This window comes from Simochromis diagramma, unplaced genomic scaffold (genome assembly GCF_900408965.1).
Source record: "Simochromis diagramma unplaced genomic scaffold, fSimDia1.1 OVJJ01000753.1, whole genome shotgun sequence".
Lineage (NCBI taxonomy): Eukaryota > Metazoa > Chordata > Actinopteri > Cichliformes > Cichlidae > Simochromis > Simochromis diagramma.
In genome coordinates this window covers 14945842-14960421 of record NW_024387523.1, presented here as the reverse complement: position 1 = coordinate 14960421, position 14580 = coordinate 14945842, and the positions used below count along the sequence as shown (strand labels likewise).

At 44.2% G+C, this 14580-nt stretch overlaps 3 protein-coding genes across 8 annotated transcripts in view; all 3 read left to right on the top strand.

Moving 5' to 3' along the window:
* hoxa3a (homeobox A3a) overlaps positions 1–5231 on the top strand; it is a 35106-nt gene extending 29875 nt beyond the window's left edge. For all 6 annotated transcript variants that reach the window (XM_040020657.1, XM_040020662.1, XM_040020658.1 and 3 more), the window contains one exon: positions 64–5231. In XM_040020657.1, coding sequence (XP_039876591.1) covers positions 64–857 — 794 coding nt within the window. In that variant the 3' untranslated portion in view covers positions 858–5231. The remainder of the gene's footprint in view (positions 1–63) is intronic.
* A 90-nt stretch (positions 5232–5321) lies between these two features.
* LOC120726756 (homeobox protein Hox-A2a) lies at positions 5322–7389 on the top strand. The gene is made up of 2 exons (XM_040020666.1): positions 5322–5716; positions 6336–7389. The coding sequence occupies exons 1-2, from the start codon at positions 5353–5355 to the stop codon at positions 7046–7048; spliced, it is 1077 nt and encodes a 358-aa protein (XP_039876600.1). The 5' UTR covers positions 5322–5352; the 3' UTR covers positions 7049–7389.
* A 3102-nt stretch (positions 7390–10491) lies between these two features.
* hoxa1a (homeobox A1a) lies at positions 10492–13638 on the top strand. The gene is made up of 2 exons (XM_040020672.1): positions 10492–11580; positions 11973–13638. The coding sequence occupies exons 1-2, from the start codon at positions 10974–10976 to the stop codon at positions 12341–12343; spliced, it is 978 nt and encodes a 325-aa protein (XP_039876606.1). The 5' UTR covers positions 10492–10973; the 3' UTR covers positions 12344–13638.
* The last annotated feature ends 942 nt before the right edge of the window (positions 13639–14580 follow it).

The following is a 14580-nucleotide window of genomic DNA, read 5'->3' as shown; positions in this document are numbered from 1 at the left end:
TGCGTCTGTACCTCTCTCTGTATAACGAATTACTGACTGACATCCTCTCCTTCATCCTGACAGTGGAGAGTTGCCCCGGAGACAAAAGCCCTCCGGGGTCAGCAGCATCAAAGAGGGCCCGGACAGCTTACACTAGCGCTCAGCTTGTGGAATTGGAGAAGGAGTTCCACTTTAACCGGTACCTCTGCAGACCCCGGAGGGTAGAGATGGCGAACCTGCTCAACCTCACAGAGAGACAGATCAAAATCTGGTTCCAGAACCGCAGGATGAAATACAAGAAGGATCAGAAAGGCGTCGGAATGATGCCTTCTCCCGGTGGACAGTCCCCGCGCAGTCCCGTGGGCCCAGCTTCTGGTGCTGGCGGTGTGGGAGGCGGATACCTCAACTCTATGCATTCTCTCGTAAACAGTGTTCCATATGAATCCCAGTCGCCGAATTCTTACAGTAAACCTCATCAAAACGCATACGGTATGCCTACGTCATACCCCCCTCCTTTAAACAACTCCCTCAACAACTGCCCGCCCTCCCAGAAGAGGTATCCCGGGAACGACTCTGCCACGCCCGAATATGACGCGCATCCCCTCCAAGGCAATGGCAGTTACGGGACGCACATGCAAGGCAGCCCTGTTTATGTCGGCGGAGGTTACATCGACTCAATGCCCAGTTCTGGGGCCTCTGTTTTCGGTCTGGCCCACCTTACGCACCCACCGTCCGCAAACATGGAGTATAATGGAGCAATCACAATGGGTAACAGTCAGCATCACGGAGTGTGTGATCCAACACCGACGTACACAGACCTAACGCCGCACTACTCTCAGGGAAGAATCCAGGAAGCGCCCAAACTGACGCATCTGTAGCAGTGGCGCTGCCTGGATCACTCCGCCCATTGTCTTATCCACCTCCAGACATATTACTGCTTTGTTTATGCGCCTCCTCACGGCTCCCACAATCTCTCTGCTTTTGTTTATGTTCCCTATAGTTTTTTCCCCTTTTTAATTTTTTTGGTGTGTGAAGTAGCGTAGGAAAAATAATCACGACTTGCTTGAATTTGCTCGTGTCATTGTCTCACAGAGACCTTTATCTGGGCTGTAGGCGGGAGGGGAGGGGAGGGGAGGGAGGGGGGCGCAGTATATGCATAGACTTATTTAATCTTTTTTTTAATGTTTTCTAATCAAAAACTCAAACAGGGTATTATGAACACATGTTATCAATTTTCAATGTGAATTTGTCCGTCCTCTTATTTATCCGCAATTGAAGAATTATGTTTTCTCTCTCTTTTTTTTTTTTTGCATTTTGCATTTTGTTGCACTTATGTGTAAGCGTCCTTCAAGAGCCACGAGTTGGGATTAAGAGGGAAAATACGTTTTCAAAAGCAAGGGTCATAAGCTTACAGGCAACCCCTCCCCCTTGCTTGTGTTTTGTTCCATTTTTTGGACTTTCTAATGTTATTTATTTTGTTTGGTGTGAAAGATGAAAGAGTCCTTTAGTATTATTTGACACCCCCTCCATCTTTGTGTGGGTAGAAGGTTGGTGGAAAATTTGCGTCTCGGCCCTTTTTCAACCCATACATGTTAGTCTGTATTAGCTCCTCAGCAGCAGAAAACCCATGTTCCTGTTAGAGGCTGTTTCCATTTTTTTCTTCTTCGAAGGAGGTGTTTTATTTTTCTCAGCGAATGTAAAAGTCAATCAGTCATGCAATAAGGGTGGAAAAGAAGGACATATTACGTTAGCTGTTTCTTTATTGAAGTAATAAGAAACAAACTTTTTTTTCGATGTCATACATTCCATGCTGCTCCAGTTAGAACAAATAAATAAAAGAATTGAAATATACCGAAAGCATAGCCTTCGATTTTAATTTAGACTTGGCAGAAGCATTGCACACGATCACAAATCACGAAGTGGACTAAAAAGTATAAATACACATCTTTAGGTTTCTCTGCAATAAAATGGAGGTGAAAAAAAATCTAATCAGTTTCCAAATATATAGTCAGGCAAATAGACGTAAAAGAAAAGAAACAAAAATGTTTTAACAATAATAAATCATAGAGTAGCCTATCACACATATAAAGTGGCAATATATTTCTATTTTTTCATACAACATAACGTGGAATATTGGCCATAAATATTATCCAATAACATGCAGGCAAATATTGGCAGATATAGTAAAAATGTGTAATAAACGATGCATTCTTTTTTGTTTTATTTTATTTTATTTTATTTTCCTCCCCTTCACTTGATTCGAGGTGAAGAAAACTCCAGGGTGGCCCTCTCCCCTCCTCTCATCTGCGTGGGCACATCCATAATAATAAAAATGTCACCGGGGCCCTTCTGGAGAATCTGCAAGAAGACAACAAGCTAAATGAGAAATCGTTTAAAAAATAATCCGCTGATATTTTCAGTCAGTCAAATGCGGTCAGAGAGGATACAGTCTGAACTAGAATCATAACGCGGCTTATTGGTCTCATTATTCTACAGATTTGCAGATGCCAGAGTGGTAAAGCCAGCTCGGTACGAAGATGGCTACAACAAAAGGAATTATCAATTTAAAAGTTTTTTTCTCTCCAAAGACAGGACATTATATTCGTTTTTTTTTTTTACTTTTATAAAATTAAAAAGGTGCTACAAGAATTATTGTTAGTATTATCATTTTAATATCTGTCTTAGAATTTTTGCAGGCATTTTCAGTATTTATAAATTTCCAGTATACAACAGAGACACAGCTGGAGCTAGAAGACTACACTTTGGGTGTGCAATTAACTAAATGTGGACAGTGTATACATCATTATGTTTAACATGCTCCTTTTATTTCGAAACCAATGTTTACAAGCCTACTTTTTTCTACACTTGCTACATTATTTGCTCTCTTTAATTTTGCACTAAATAATAATAATAATAATAATAATTATTATTATAATTTCAGGCCAAACTGATTGATTTAAGTGGGCATGAACATTACTGGCCCTGACATATGGCTAGCAGGCAAAACTAGAACAATTGAACCATGGTGTGTCACTGCAAAAAAAAAAAAAAAGCTGATGGATTGAGTATTTCTGCATCCAACACAGCCACACAGACGTACACACACATCCACGCACACGCGTGCACGCGCTTCAACAACAAGGCAAAGATTTAACCCATAGGTAGCACGCTGATATAGTTTTAAGTGAAAGAGAAGACTTGGGCATCTTACATCCGTGGGAAAGTGGTTCTAAATCAGTCCTGCTATAAAGATAAGTGTGTAGGACAGGCTGGGGTCCACTAAAATGCAGCCACCCACTCCTTTTCTTTCACACAAAGCCTGTGCGTAATTCCCCCGAAAAAAGTCATTCGTCTTTGCCCCTAGCAACTCCGTCCGTCACCCCGCTTTCTCACATGCTACTTAAACGAAAAGTGAATGTAGTTTAAAACGCATTGAGAATTCAAAGATAAAAGCCAGGTGAACACGCTGCTTCGCCCTACTCACCGCTGGCGCGTTACCGCCTCCTCATAAAAAAGGAAATGGTGGCATCTCGTGTAGCTGGATTCGTATTTATCTTTAAAAATATCCCTCCAGCGACAGCTAGACTATGTCTGTGAACAGAAACTGGTTCTAATCTGAGGGGCCAGTGTTTCTCACCGGCTTCCTGCCTGCATTTGATCCGGCAGAGAGTTAGAAGCCTTAAATGTGTTGTGAGGGCACCGAGCTGTCAGACCTTTTGGCGAGTAAGATTGATCGCGCGCAGGCTTCCAGGACTCTTTGTTTGGTATATAAGCAACAAACTGAGAGAAGCCTACCACTTCTCTTCTTCCATCTCCTACTCACAGAGCCACTTTTTTAAAATGAAAATACGGTATGTGCTGCCTAACGAAAAAAATATCACAAACGTGGTTTTCACAGATTATTCTGGAAGAGGCATGAAACCAAACACGGCGGGGAAGGGCAATTCAATAACATTTCCATCCGCATAATAACGCTGCAAATGGATTCGTTGTAAGTGGTCGATTGTAACTGTGTTTGCTTCATTGCAATTTCAGGTAGAAATGATAATGGGAATACAATGAGAGGCTTTCTCAGCACTGTAACCAGTGCCCTTCCAGTAAATCCAGGCTTAGCCCGTGGAGTGGCTTCCTGCTTAATATGAAAAAGGAACCGTTTCAAAGATGTGCAAAGGCAGTAATTATGGTAGATTTTAGTTATCGAAAATTGTGACCAACACCAACAATGATAATAAAAGAAAAAGCTCCTGTGGGTTTACTATAATATTTGTTAGTAGCTGCACGTACACGAGCGTGCATGACCTCGTTATAATACCTTTTTGTGGAATAAACGAAACTGCCATGTGCCTTAATATCATATCTGTCAAGTCAGCATAAAAAGCCTATAATAGTAATAATAATAATCATAATAATAACAAAAATAACACTGTTTGTGAGCGCATATGCATAACACATGCCTGTGTGTCCCTGTGCAAATTTCTGCACAATAGCTGTAAATGTTCAACCACTGTTATGGGTTGGTGAAATGGTCTGAACGTGCCATATCTGTCAGTATTAACTTTATGGATGGACCTTTTTATTGCAGCACATGCCAGCGGATGCACTGCATATGTCATTATTATGAAACCTTTAAAGAATCACATTCATCCTGGTGTCCACACTCACCTCACAGTGAACAGACTTCATTGTTGTGGTTTGTTTCTGTCGAGAAATCTCAAAATCAGTTTTGAGCGTTTCATTTTTTTTCCACCTCTGAAGGCTGACTCTTGATTGTATGAATAGCTGGGCTACTGGCGTGAAGTGTGTGTGTGTGTGTGTGTGTGTGTGTGTGTGTGCGGTGTGTGGTGGGGGCGTTCTCCACTGACATCCTCAAACAATACGAGAAAGACGAGAAAGAGGAGTGCACGAATCCGCGCACCCAGGCTGTGCTCTTTCCCTGTAATAGTGAGCGCGTCAGCCATTCTTAAAAAACACATTTTGTAGCTTAGTGGAGTGGACTGCAGGGCGAGAGGAGGATAAACTCAGCAGACAAAGATGTAAATATAAACAGTCGTCCCCCCCCAGCTGAGCGAGGCGTTCTTCACCAGAGTTTTGGATCAATCAGGCAGACAGTGGCTTCTTTTGATTAAACCCCAAATTGTCATTGGGCAGAGGTAATCATGTGACAGGCAATTCGGTCCAATTTCAACCTTGTCTCCATGAATTCAATAGTTTAATAGCAGCTCGGTCCCCATACGGCCGTAATCAGTGAAATAGAAAAAAAAACACCACAAGGAGATTTTTTTGATGATTTTTTTTAATTTTTCGTCATCACTGAGCTGCAACATTTTTTAAGAAATACGCGTGCAAACTTTCCTCGGCTCTCAGGGAGAGGAGATGAATTACGAATTCGAGCGAGAGAGCGGTTTTATCAATAGTCAGCCGTCGCTTGCTGAGTGCCTGACATCTTTCCCCCCTGTCGCTGATTCATTTCAAAGTTCATCAATCAAGAGCTCGACGCTTTCACGCCCGACACTGATTCCTCCTCCCTTTGAGCAGACCATTCCCAGCCTCAACCCGGGCAGCCATCCGCGGCATGGCCGGCCTAGACACAGCCCCGACGGATGTAGCCCACTGCCTACCGCCTCCTTACCCCCGGAGTACCCATGGATGCGGGAGAAGAAAGCCTCCAAGAGGAACCACCTGCCGACTTCCACTGCTACTACCATCTCCAACGGACCCGTGTGCTTCTCTCCGAAAGGTGGGTTATTTCAAAGCAGAAAGAGCTGCTGTGATCTATCTTCACTCTCTGGTGCTAAATTGAAGACCTGCAAAGGCCCTTCCTCAAAACAACAAATAGGCTTTAAGTCGGTTCATTGTGGCAGATTTATGGTTGTTGCTTTGCAGTTATTGTGTGTGAAGCAATAAAAGGAAGCGAAAAAAAGTTTGGGTAAAGTTTGGTGATGTAAGATGATTTATTCCCCTAGCCGAGGCAGAGTTTTGATGTGTGACAGTAATGAAGAGTGATGGAGTGCCTTTGCCGAGGAGGGCAGCTGGAGCATTCATTAGTATCCCACACCAGCCTGGACCTCACTGCTTCTAAAGTGCACTGAGTTTAGTTCACGCTCACGCTGAGCCTTATTTTATCTATAAAACAATCTGATGAAGATCTTTACAGAGCGACGATTTTTTTAGGGGGGTGGTGAACGCTGTATAAGTTTGGTTCAGTATAGCTCCAGCGGCCATTTTGCTGCAGCGTGCTGTGAGCCACTCTCTGGTGGACTGTGATAGCCATAACGTTAGATTTATGAGCAGCAGGGTTATGTAACTGCTGGGTCCTGCGTTTTTAATCCCATGCTACTGTGCCGCTTATTTTCTAGGCTCGCCTGAGATCGTGGAGAGCGGTGGGGGAGGAGGGGGCTCCCGTCGGCTGAGAACAGCGTACACTAACACACAGCTGCTGGAGCTGGAGAAGGAGTTCCACTTCAACAAGTATCTGTGCCGGCCCAGGAGGGTGGAAATAGCGGCCCTGCTGGACCTGACCGAGAGGCAGGTTAAAGTCTGGTTCCAAAACCGACGCATGAAGCACAAGCGGCAGACCCAGAGCAAGGAGAACCACAACGGGGACGGCAAGGGGCTGAGCGCCGAGGACGGCATTCACAGCGAGGAAGAGGACGAGGCCCCCCAGTACGAGCAGAGCGGGGCCCTGCTGGAAAGAGATACCTGCTCCTTTCAAAACAACACACAGCAGCTCCACAATGGAGAGTCGATGAGCTTTGCTGCTGCGCCGCTGAACAGCAATGACAAAAATCTGAAACATTTTCCCAACCCGTCACCCACTGTTCCGGGCTGCATGTCAACAATGGGCCCCGGCTCGGCATCTGGCCCGGACAATGGCGACAGTCCCCCGGCCCTGGATGTTTCTTTACACGATTTTCAACCTTTCTCCTCGGATTCCTGCCTGCAGCTCTCCGATGCAGCCTCGCCGAGCTTGTCAGAGTCTCTGGACAGCCCCGTGGACATTTCTACGGACAGTTTCTATTTTTTCTCGGAGTCTCTAACTACAATCGACTTGCAGCATCTGAACTATTAACTAGAATCAATCAAATAACCTTTTTCCCTTCTTTCTTTCGGGACAATAAATATCAGGCTACAACAACATTAACCCCGATGTTATTTGTATATTCGGCACATTTATTCTGTTGATATTTGACTTGACGATTAATACAAGGTAAGGATGAGATTAAATCACTGAAGCAGCTTAAACGTGGCTTGTAATTACCATAACAACTTGTTCTCTTGGAATGGAAATTATGAGTGTTTGTGAATAATTATACAATATTAGGCCTATGGAACCTGGTCATTTTTATTTTTGTATAGCTTCCAATGTCTTGGATATTTTTGTTAGAATACAATTAACTTGCTACAATCTTCTTTTTTCTGGTGTTTGAGTGATTTATTATCCATTTTCCAGACTTTCATTTTTTTTCTTTTTCTTTTTGCTTGAATTATTCATGTAGAAAAATATACAAAATAAAAATTTTTTTTAAGAAGTAGGACATGGAAAGATAGAGACGTTATGCTAATTTAACAACAGGTTGGCAATGAATATAAATAGGCTAGACTTCGAAGTGTCGTTGAAGGCACACACGGTGTAATTTTTTTCCTAGGACTAAAAATTCTTTGAAAAGTTTGCCGAACCATAAAATAATTAAATCAGTTTCCTGAAACCTCAAACTTTGGAGGTTACACTTTTTATTAAGTCAAATGACGTATAATTGTACACAAACTGAAAAAAAAACACTGCAAAATTGCAGCATTTCTTTAAATCTTTTGGATAATTCGCATTTACACTTAAACATAAAAAGATGGTTTTACACTGTTTGATTAAGCACCAACACAGATTATTTTTATTTTCTCCTTCAAACTATTTTGCAGAGAGAGAGAGTGGGAGAGGGGGAAAAAGCAGCAAATATGGCAACACGAATCTAGGCATGACAGAGCTCTTAACATTGTATGCATGTTGCAGGCAAATACGCGAGCCATGTTTGCCTTCAGGAGCTCATAAATCACTCCGTGGCATGAATGAGACGGACATTAAGGAGACCAATTGTGGCGTAATGTGCACAAATAAAACCCCACTTACATTTTCATATGGGACTCCCCAATTCCTGGGCTAAAAGGGGCTGATTCTCTGCATGCGTTTGGTAATAATTCATTTTTATAGCTTGTTTAAACACGGCTCTGGCTCGGCGACAGCAGCAGCGGTAGCAGCCTGCTCAGGTTATGAGTTGCACACTTTCCCTCGTGTGTTAAAAGTAGACTAAACTCAAAACAGACTACTCGTGGACTAAATGCGATTCATCAGATAAATAATTACCAGTAAGAGCCTACTTGCTGCATTGAACAGAGTCGGCCATCACGGCGTACTTTATTAAGAAAGTATCTGTACTTTGGGGGGATTTTACAATCACTTTTGCACTTGTTTTAAAGGGCTTATAAAGTGTCTTGTTGTGCTGTATTGCACCTGATTTCACTTTGGGAAACAGTTATGAGCTCAACTAAAAAAAAGTTATAGGCCACTTAAACAGGTTTATCTGCAACATGCTTAAAAAGAAAAAAGGAAAGAAGGGAAAAGCCGCATAGGCCAGCCTGCCTGCACGGATCGATCCAGAAACTCATCTACACGCGCGACATTCAGAGGCTCCAACGTTTATCGAATAATCTGGAAGCCATAAGCAGCTCATTGACTGGCTGGACATTAGTCTTACTGAGCAAGTGGTCTGTGTTTGAGTTTAAGGAGGAGGAGAGGAGGGGATGTATGGGTAAAAGCGGGGGCAGATCTTGCACTCCTGCACTCTGACTAACCACAGGGCCAGTTTAACCAAATCATTCCAAGAGAGCGCGCCTTGTCTGCGCACATGCGTTCACACACAAAGAGCCAAGAAAGCTCCGAGGCCTGGCGAAGTTTCCATAATCAGGCAAGGCAAGATCCTCTGCGCCCACTCACTACTTTTTCACAGGCAGCTGGGAAGACAGAGGAAAGGGAGGGGAGTGATGGGTGGAGGGTATTGACCCTACTCCCCCCTCCCTCCAACTGGTGGGAAGTTTGCACCTCTTATATTTTAAACACTTTGAAGTATCATCGTTATGCGATTACCGGTATGCATTTCTATTTCATTTGCCATACTAGTGGTAGAAGCATCCGCATCATTTACTTGTGTTAAAATTCACAATATCAGACTACAGTCAAATTCTTAACTAGAACAACTTCAGTGAATGAACACCTCCAAAAAAGTAATTGTGTGGTATTGCTGCATAACATCTCACATTATTGCACGATCCTTATTATTAACAACGAGTAAGCATCATCTGAATGATGTGCTTGTCCACGTGGGGCGCCTTTACACACTGTTGTATTATTTAATTAAAAGTGAGGCGTAAACAGTGGGCTCCAGTAGTCCCCTCTGACATGTAGTGGAGTCAAAGCAGCGCAAAGAATTGTAAATAATTGATACAGTGACAAAAACACCAGCTGTCTTTGATCCATAACCACCGCTGCGTAAAGTGTTCCCTGGAATGTATAGCGATAAAATATCTCCAAGAATACGATCATACATTTTCTCTAGAGGTTAAAAACATTTCGAGATTTCGAGTGCATGACCACATGCGACCTTTGGGGGCGCTCATCCCTCCGTGTGAGCCTCTCTCACTCGCTCCCTCCCTCCCTTCTTCCCGCTTCATTCCTTTTGCTTCCTCAGTGAGAGGTTGGGCATCTGCTGCCGCTGCCGCCAGTCTCCCACGCACAAGCTCTACCCCTTCTCAACGCCGCTTGTCGTGGGCATTAATTTCGCCAACAGCTTTATTTGATGAACTTAACAGGATAATCAGCCCACACTTGCACCTCGGGCTATGTGGATGCATTAGCTCCACGACTGGCCTGGCGTTATGAGATCATTTGATCACTATACATGCATAATGAATACATGTGGGAGTGAAATCAGGGTGGATAGCAGACCCTATGACCGGAGCAGAGGGTGGAAAGAAATTAATACCACATCATCTTAATGTTCTATGTGTTGTCTTGTCGCTTCATCACCTGTGACCTCCCGGCAAAGCGAGCAGTCATATACGTCTAATGCGACCTTGATGGGGAAACAAAGTTGTGCAAAATAAAAAGGCGGTCTGTGACGGGAGATACGTTTTCTGTCTTTTGCTTCCCTTCACCGTCACTCTGTAACAATATTTCTCTCAATGTTCACGCGTGAAGTGAAACATTTCGCAAGGGAATGTGACATTAATAGCCCACAGATAGCCCGTGGCAGTGACACGCACCCATCCATCCACCCATCCATCCAACTAGAAGATAATGACACCGTTATACACATGAAATCGTAACTGTTATGCGCACGTGTCACCACACACACACACACACACACACACACACACACACACACACACACACACACACACACACACACACACACACACACACACACCTATTCTCGTCTCTGTTCCAAAAATACCTACCTGAGGTCAGAGTGCTAGGTCGTCCTCATGGCGAGGGTGCAGAGGGACAAACGTTAATCTCTCTCTGTGGTCGTGGAAGAGCGCACAGTGGAGCTTAGAAGAAACAGTTTTAACAGTGGCCCCGCTCTTCATGCGACCCCGAAGCTGTCCACCGCTGTCTGCCTCGCAGCTCATTGTTTGCTCGGCCAATACATTAGTGGCGACGCGCGTCACCTTGATCGACGAGTGCTTGGAATTTAAATAGCCCCTCAAACACCAATCTGTCACCGGCTAAAGGGATAAGGACAAGTACCTCACTGGCTGACCCGGGCCCACGTGACAGAACCCGTTCATTGATATCGGCCCGTGCGACCCCCTCCCTTCTCTGATAAGACCTAGTATAGGTAAAGATTGGCACGGTCACTCGGGGTAAGAGGGGAGAAAGGAAGACATCAGGGGGTTGTCTGTGCAGAGGACGGTCCCTCGTTCCTGTTAGAAAAAATGCTACAATGAGCAGTTTCTTAGACTACACGGTGATGAGCGGGGAAGGTGGCTCATGCACTGTTAGGGCTTTTCACTCGGACCACGGGATTACAACTTTCCAGTCGTGCGGGGCCACTGTTAACAACTGCGGGGTGGATGACCATTTCATGGTGAGCAGAGCTTCTCCTGACTGCGTCTCTCACCAGACGGGGTCGTACCAGTCTAATGCCAGCTCTCTAAGTCTCCCCTATGGGGCCCACCCGGCCTGCAGCTCTAACTATGGACCCCAAAGTTTCTGCACTACATATAACCACCATGCCCTCGCCCAGGAAGTAGACACCGCAGCTGCGTTCCCTCAGTGCGGCCCACTGATGTACTCTGGTAACATTTCCTCCTCCATGGTTTCTCAGCATCGCCATGGTTACAGTGCCGCCCCCCTGGGTCAACTGCAGTATAGCCACACTGCCTACAGCGGCGGGCACGAGCAAGCGCCCCCTTATCCAGGGTGTTCAAACCCGCTGTCACCTCTGCATGCAGCTCATCTGGAGGCTTGCTGTTCACCTCTGTCTGAGGGCGCATCGTCTGCACAGACTTTTGACTGGATGAAAGTTAAGAGGAATCCACCAAAAACAGGTTGGTGCCAAGTATAGTGGGTGAAAGTGCGGGTGCACAAAAATGCTGTCTTATAAATGATCCAAATTTTTTAAACTGGGAAGTTTTTCAAAAAATAAAACAAGCACACGAAAAAACCAATATATGAACTTAACTTTTAATGTAGTACTTTAGATCCTTTCATTTTAACGTAATCCACCTGTGTGATAACACATGTGTTGTATAATATTTGAATCTCTTCTAAGGCCCTTGTTGGATGTTTTTTCGAGTAGCCAATGCTATTTGGCTAGTACCTAAAAGTTGAGCCTTGTTGCACAGACACAGTATAGTCTCAAGGCATATGTGTACTCTGATCAGAGAAGAAAAAAAAAACTCTTTTTCAGAGTTACAGTGATTTGTTTTCCTCTTTGCAGGGAGGTCTGGTGAGTATGGTTATGCTGGTCAGCCGAATACGGTCCGGACCAACTTCACAACCAAACAGCTGACGGAACTAGAGAAGGAATTCCACTTCAACAAGTACCTGACCCGGGCGCGCCGTGTAGAAATTGCAGCCGCGCTGCAACTCAATGAGACTCAGGTGAAAATTTGGTTCCAGAACCGGAGGATGAAGCAGAAAAAGCGAGAGAAAGAAGGGCTGCTGCCAGCCAAACTTACATCCTCGGACAGCAGTCAGGAGAAAATGGACGATGCAGCATCCGAGAAATCTATCTCAGCCCCATCTACTCCTTCTCCCACATCCTCCACTGTGTCTTCCACGGGGCCTGATCCTTTCGCCTCCAACTGAGGGTCAAGTGACCCCTTTACTTCTATGGGTCAAGGCGGCCTGTGTATACCAAATTCCATACAAGTGTATCAAAGGCAAAAATTTGTTAATGGATAACAGTTGTGCCCATACATGATGTAAACAATGCACTATTGGGGAACTCACGGACCACTTCTGGACCATATTCGTTTTATATTGTGTGTTGTGTTTGCAAGATCTATAGCCTTGCCGCCCTGTGCATTGGTTAAAATCTGTCCATTCGCTTTTGAAATTGCAATTCGCCAAAATAATGCTGTGCAAAGGACACTCAGCGCCATCTTTAAGTCTGCCTCTGAAGAGGCAAGTGTCACAAATCTGCACTCACAAATACCTCAGATTTGCCAAACTTGTGCACCCCAGCCAGTCTGATTGCACCGGATGCCATCAATTAGGCATCACACAATCAACGAGATAACCTCGGTTATCAAATCGTTAATGAGTACACTGTTCCAGTAGCCACTTAAACACTGTCTCTTCTGTGTTTCAGGTCTGTGTGTGTCAACTGTTTGTCTGTTGCGTGAGGTTTGCATGATGCGTAATGCTTTCATGTATTATTAGTGAGGAGCTGAGTTTTATCAGTTGCGGAATCGGTCATTTTATGGCTTTGTACGTTTGAAGCTTTAACCTGCTAGCTGTTAAATCGAGTGAAGCACACAACTGTTTGGTCCAGAGAGACGTTTACGGGTCAATCATGTGTATTAAAGTGCGTTTACCTCTAAAGTTTTTTTCCCCTATGTGTCATTTCTAAGGGGGGGGAGTGTGCTGCAGACTTTCGATTCGTTGTCATATCAAATGCTAGGGTTAAAATTTTCCTAAACCCAGCAGACAGAAAAGCAAACCTATGTTCATTTCCAACCCCCTGAGAAGCTGCACGCGTCTGCTTGACTCAACCCCAAAGTCTCTAAATGTATGCAGCCATGCGCGCCACTGTCCCCGGGGTAAAGATTTACTGGCATAAGGAAGGCATGTTTATCCAGGGCAAAGATGAGAGCGAGGACGTCAGCGTCATCTGTGATGACAACCTTATCGAGCACTTGGCTTATTGAAGGGACAAAAAGAAACTATTGATTAAAACATCGAGGTTAGGCTATTGACAAGCATGGTGCCCCCGCTGGTCCTGTCATCCCCCCCTCACCACAAGTTACACGGCGGTGTCATCATCCCCACCTGATGACAAGCCGAACTGTGACAACTTGCAGCATCCCATGTCATAATTGTGTGTGCACAACACTGCTTTGACCAGAGTATTTATATTTCATGCTTATGTCAGCTGTCTGAGGAAGAGAGAGACAGACTCATCTTATTTAAAAATATGCTATTTGGTCATTTGAGTTTTAATCTGATATCGATTATGTTGCTTTGGAAAATAAACTCACGCTATGAGTGCAATAAACGACCCTTGCAATGATGCATTTTAAGTGGGAGCAAAACTGGATGCATTTTTTAAAACTGCTCTATTCAAGCTAACCTATATCCCCATTTTCAAACTAAAAGAGGGTTTCTTGGTTCTTTTGTTGCTTTAATTCCTGGTGTGCACGATGCGAGGCCATCGTACCATAAAAGGGCAAAGAAGCGCCAAAAGAGCCATGATTAATGAGCAACATTCTCCTTTACCTTCGGATCCACCTGCGGGAGCTGCTATATTTGAGCTGCGGGGACCTGCTGAGGCAGCAGCGCAGACTACTCTGTCCAATTCAGCCCTAACAAACACGGAGAAGGAGCGTAAGTTACGTGGACAATCTGTCTTTTATTCGTCTATTTATCGTCGGCAGGCGGTGCGTCGCGTTTTCCTTCAGAGGACAAAGGATGTTTTGTGTAAAACCTAACAAGGTTATTTTGGTAACTACAGGTACCCTCATTTTGCTTTTCGAGAAGTTGTTTCGGTATAAATAATCCGTATACAGACTTGTTGCTCGGGGCCTGCTTTGGAGACCAGTGTAATCGAGAACAGAAGGGCTGGAGGGAAAATCTCGAACCTCTGGAAATATTCATTTTATTTTTATTATCAAAAAATAAAAAAATAGATTTACCAAAACCGCATACAAGCGTTCAGTATTCATTTAAATAAACGCTAATGACAGCCCCCCCACCCCCACCCCTTTCCAGGATTTTAACTGGAGATCGCAAAGAAACATATAACACTAAATTAAAAAGTAGTTAGTTACAGTGCCTTATTATGCGCGCAATTCTGCTTTTTTGTTAAATGGCTTAGGCGAACA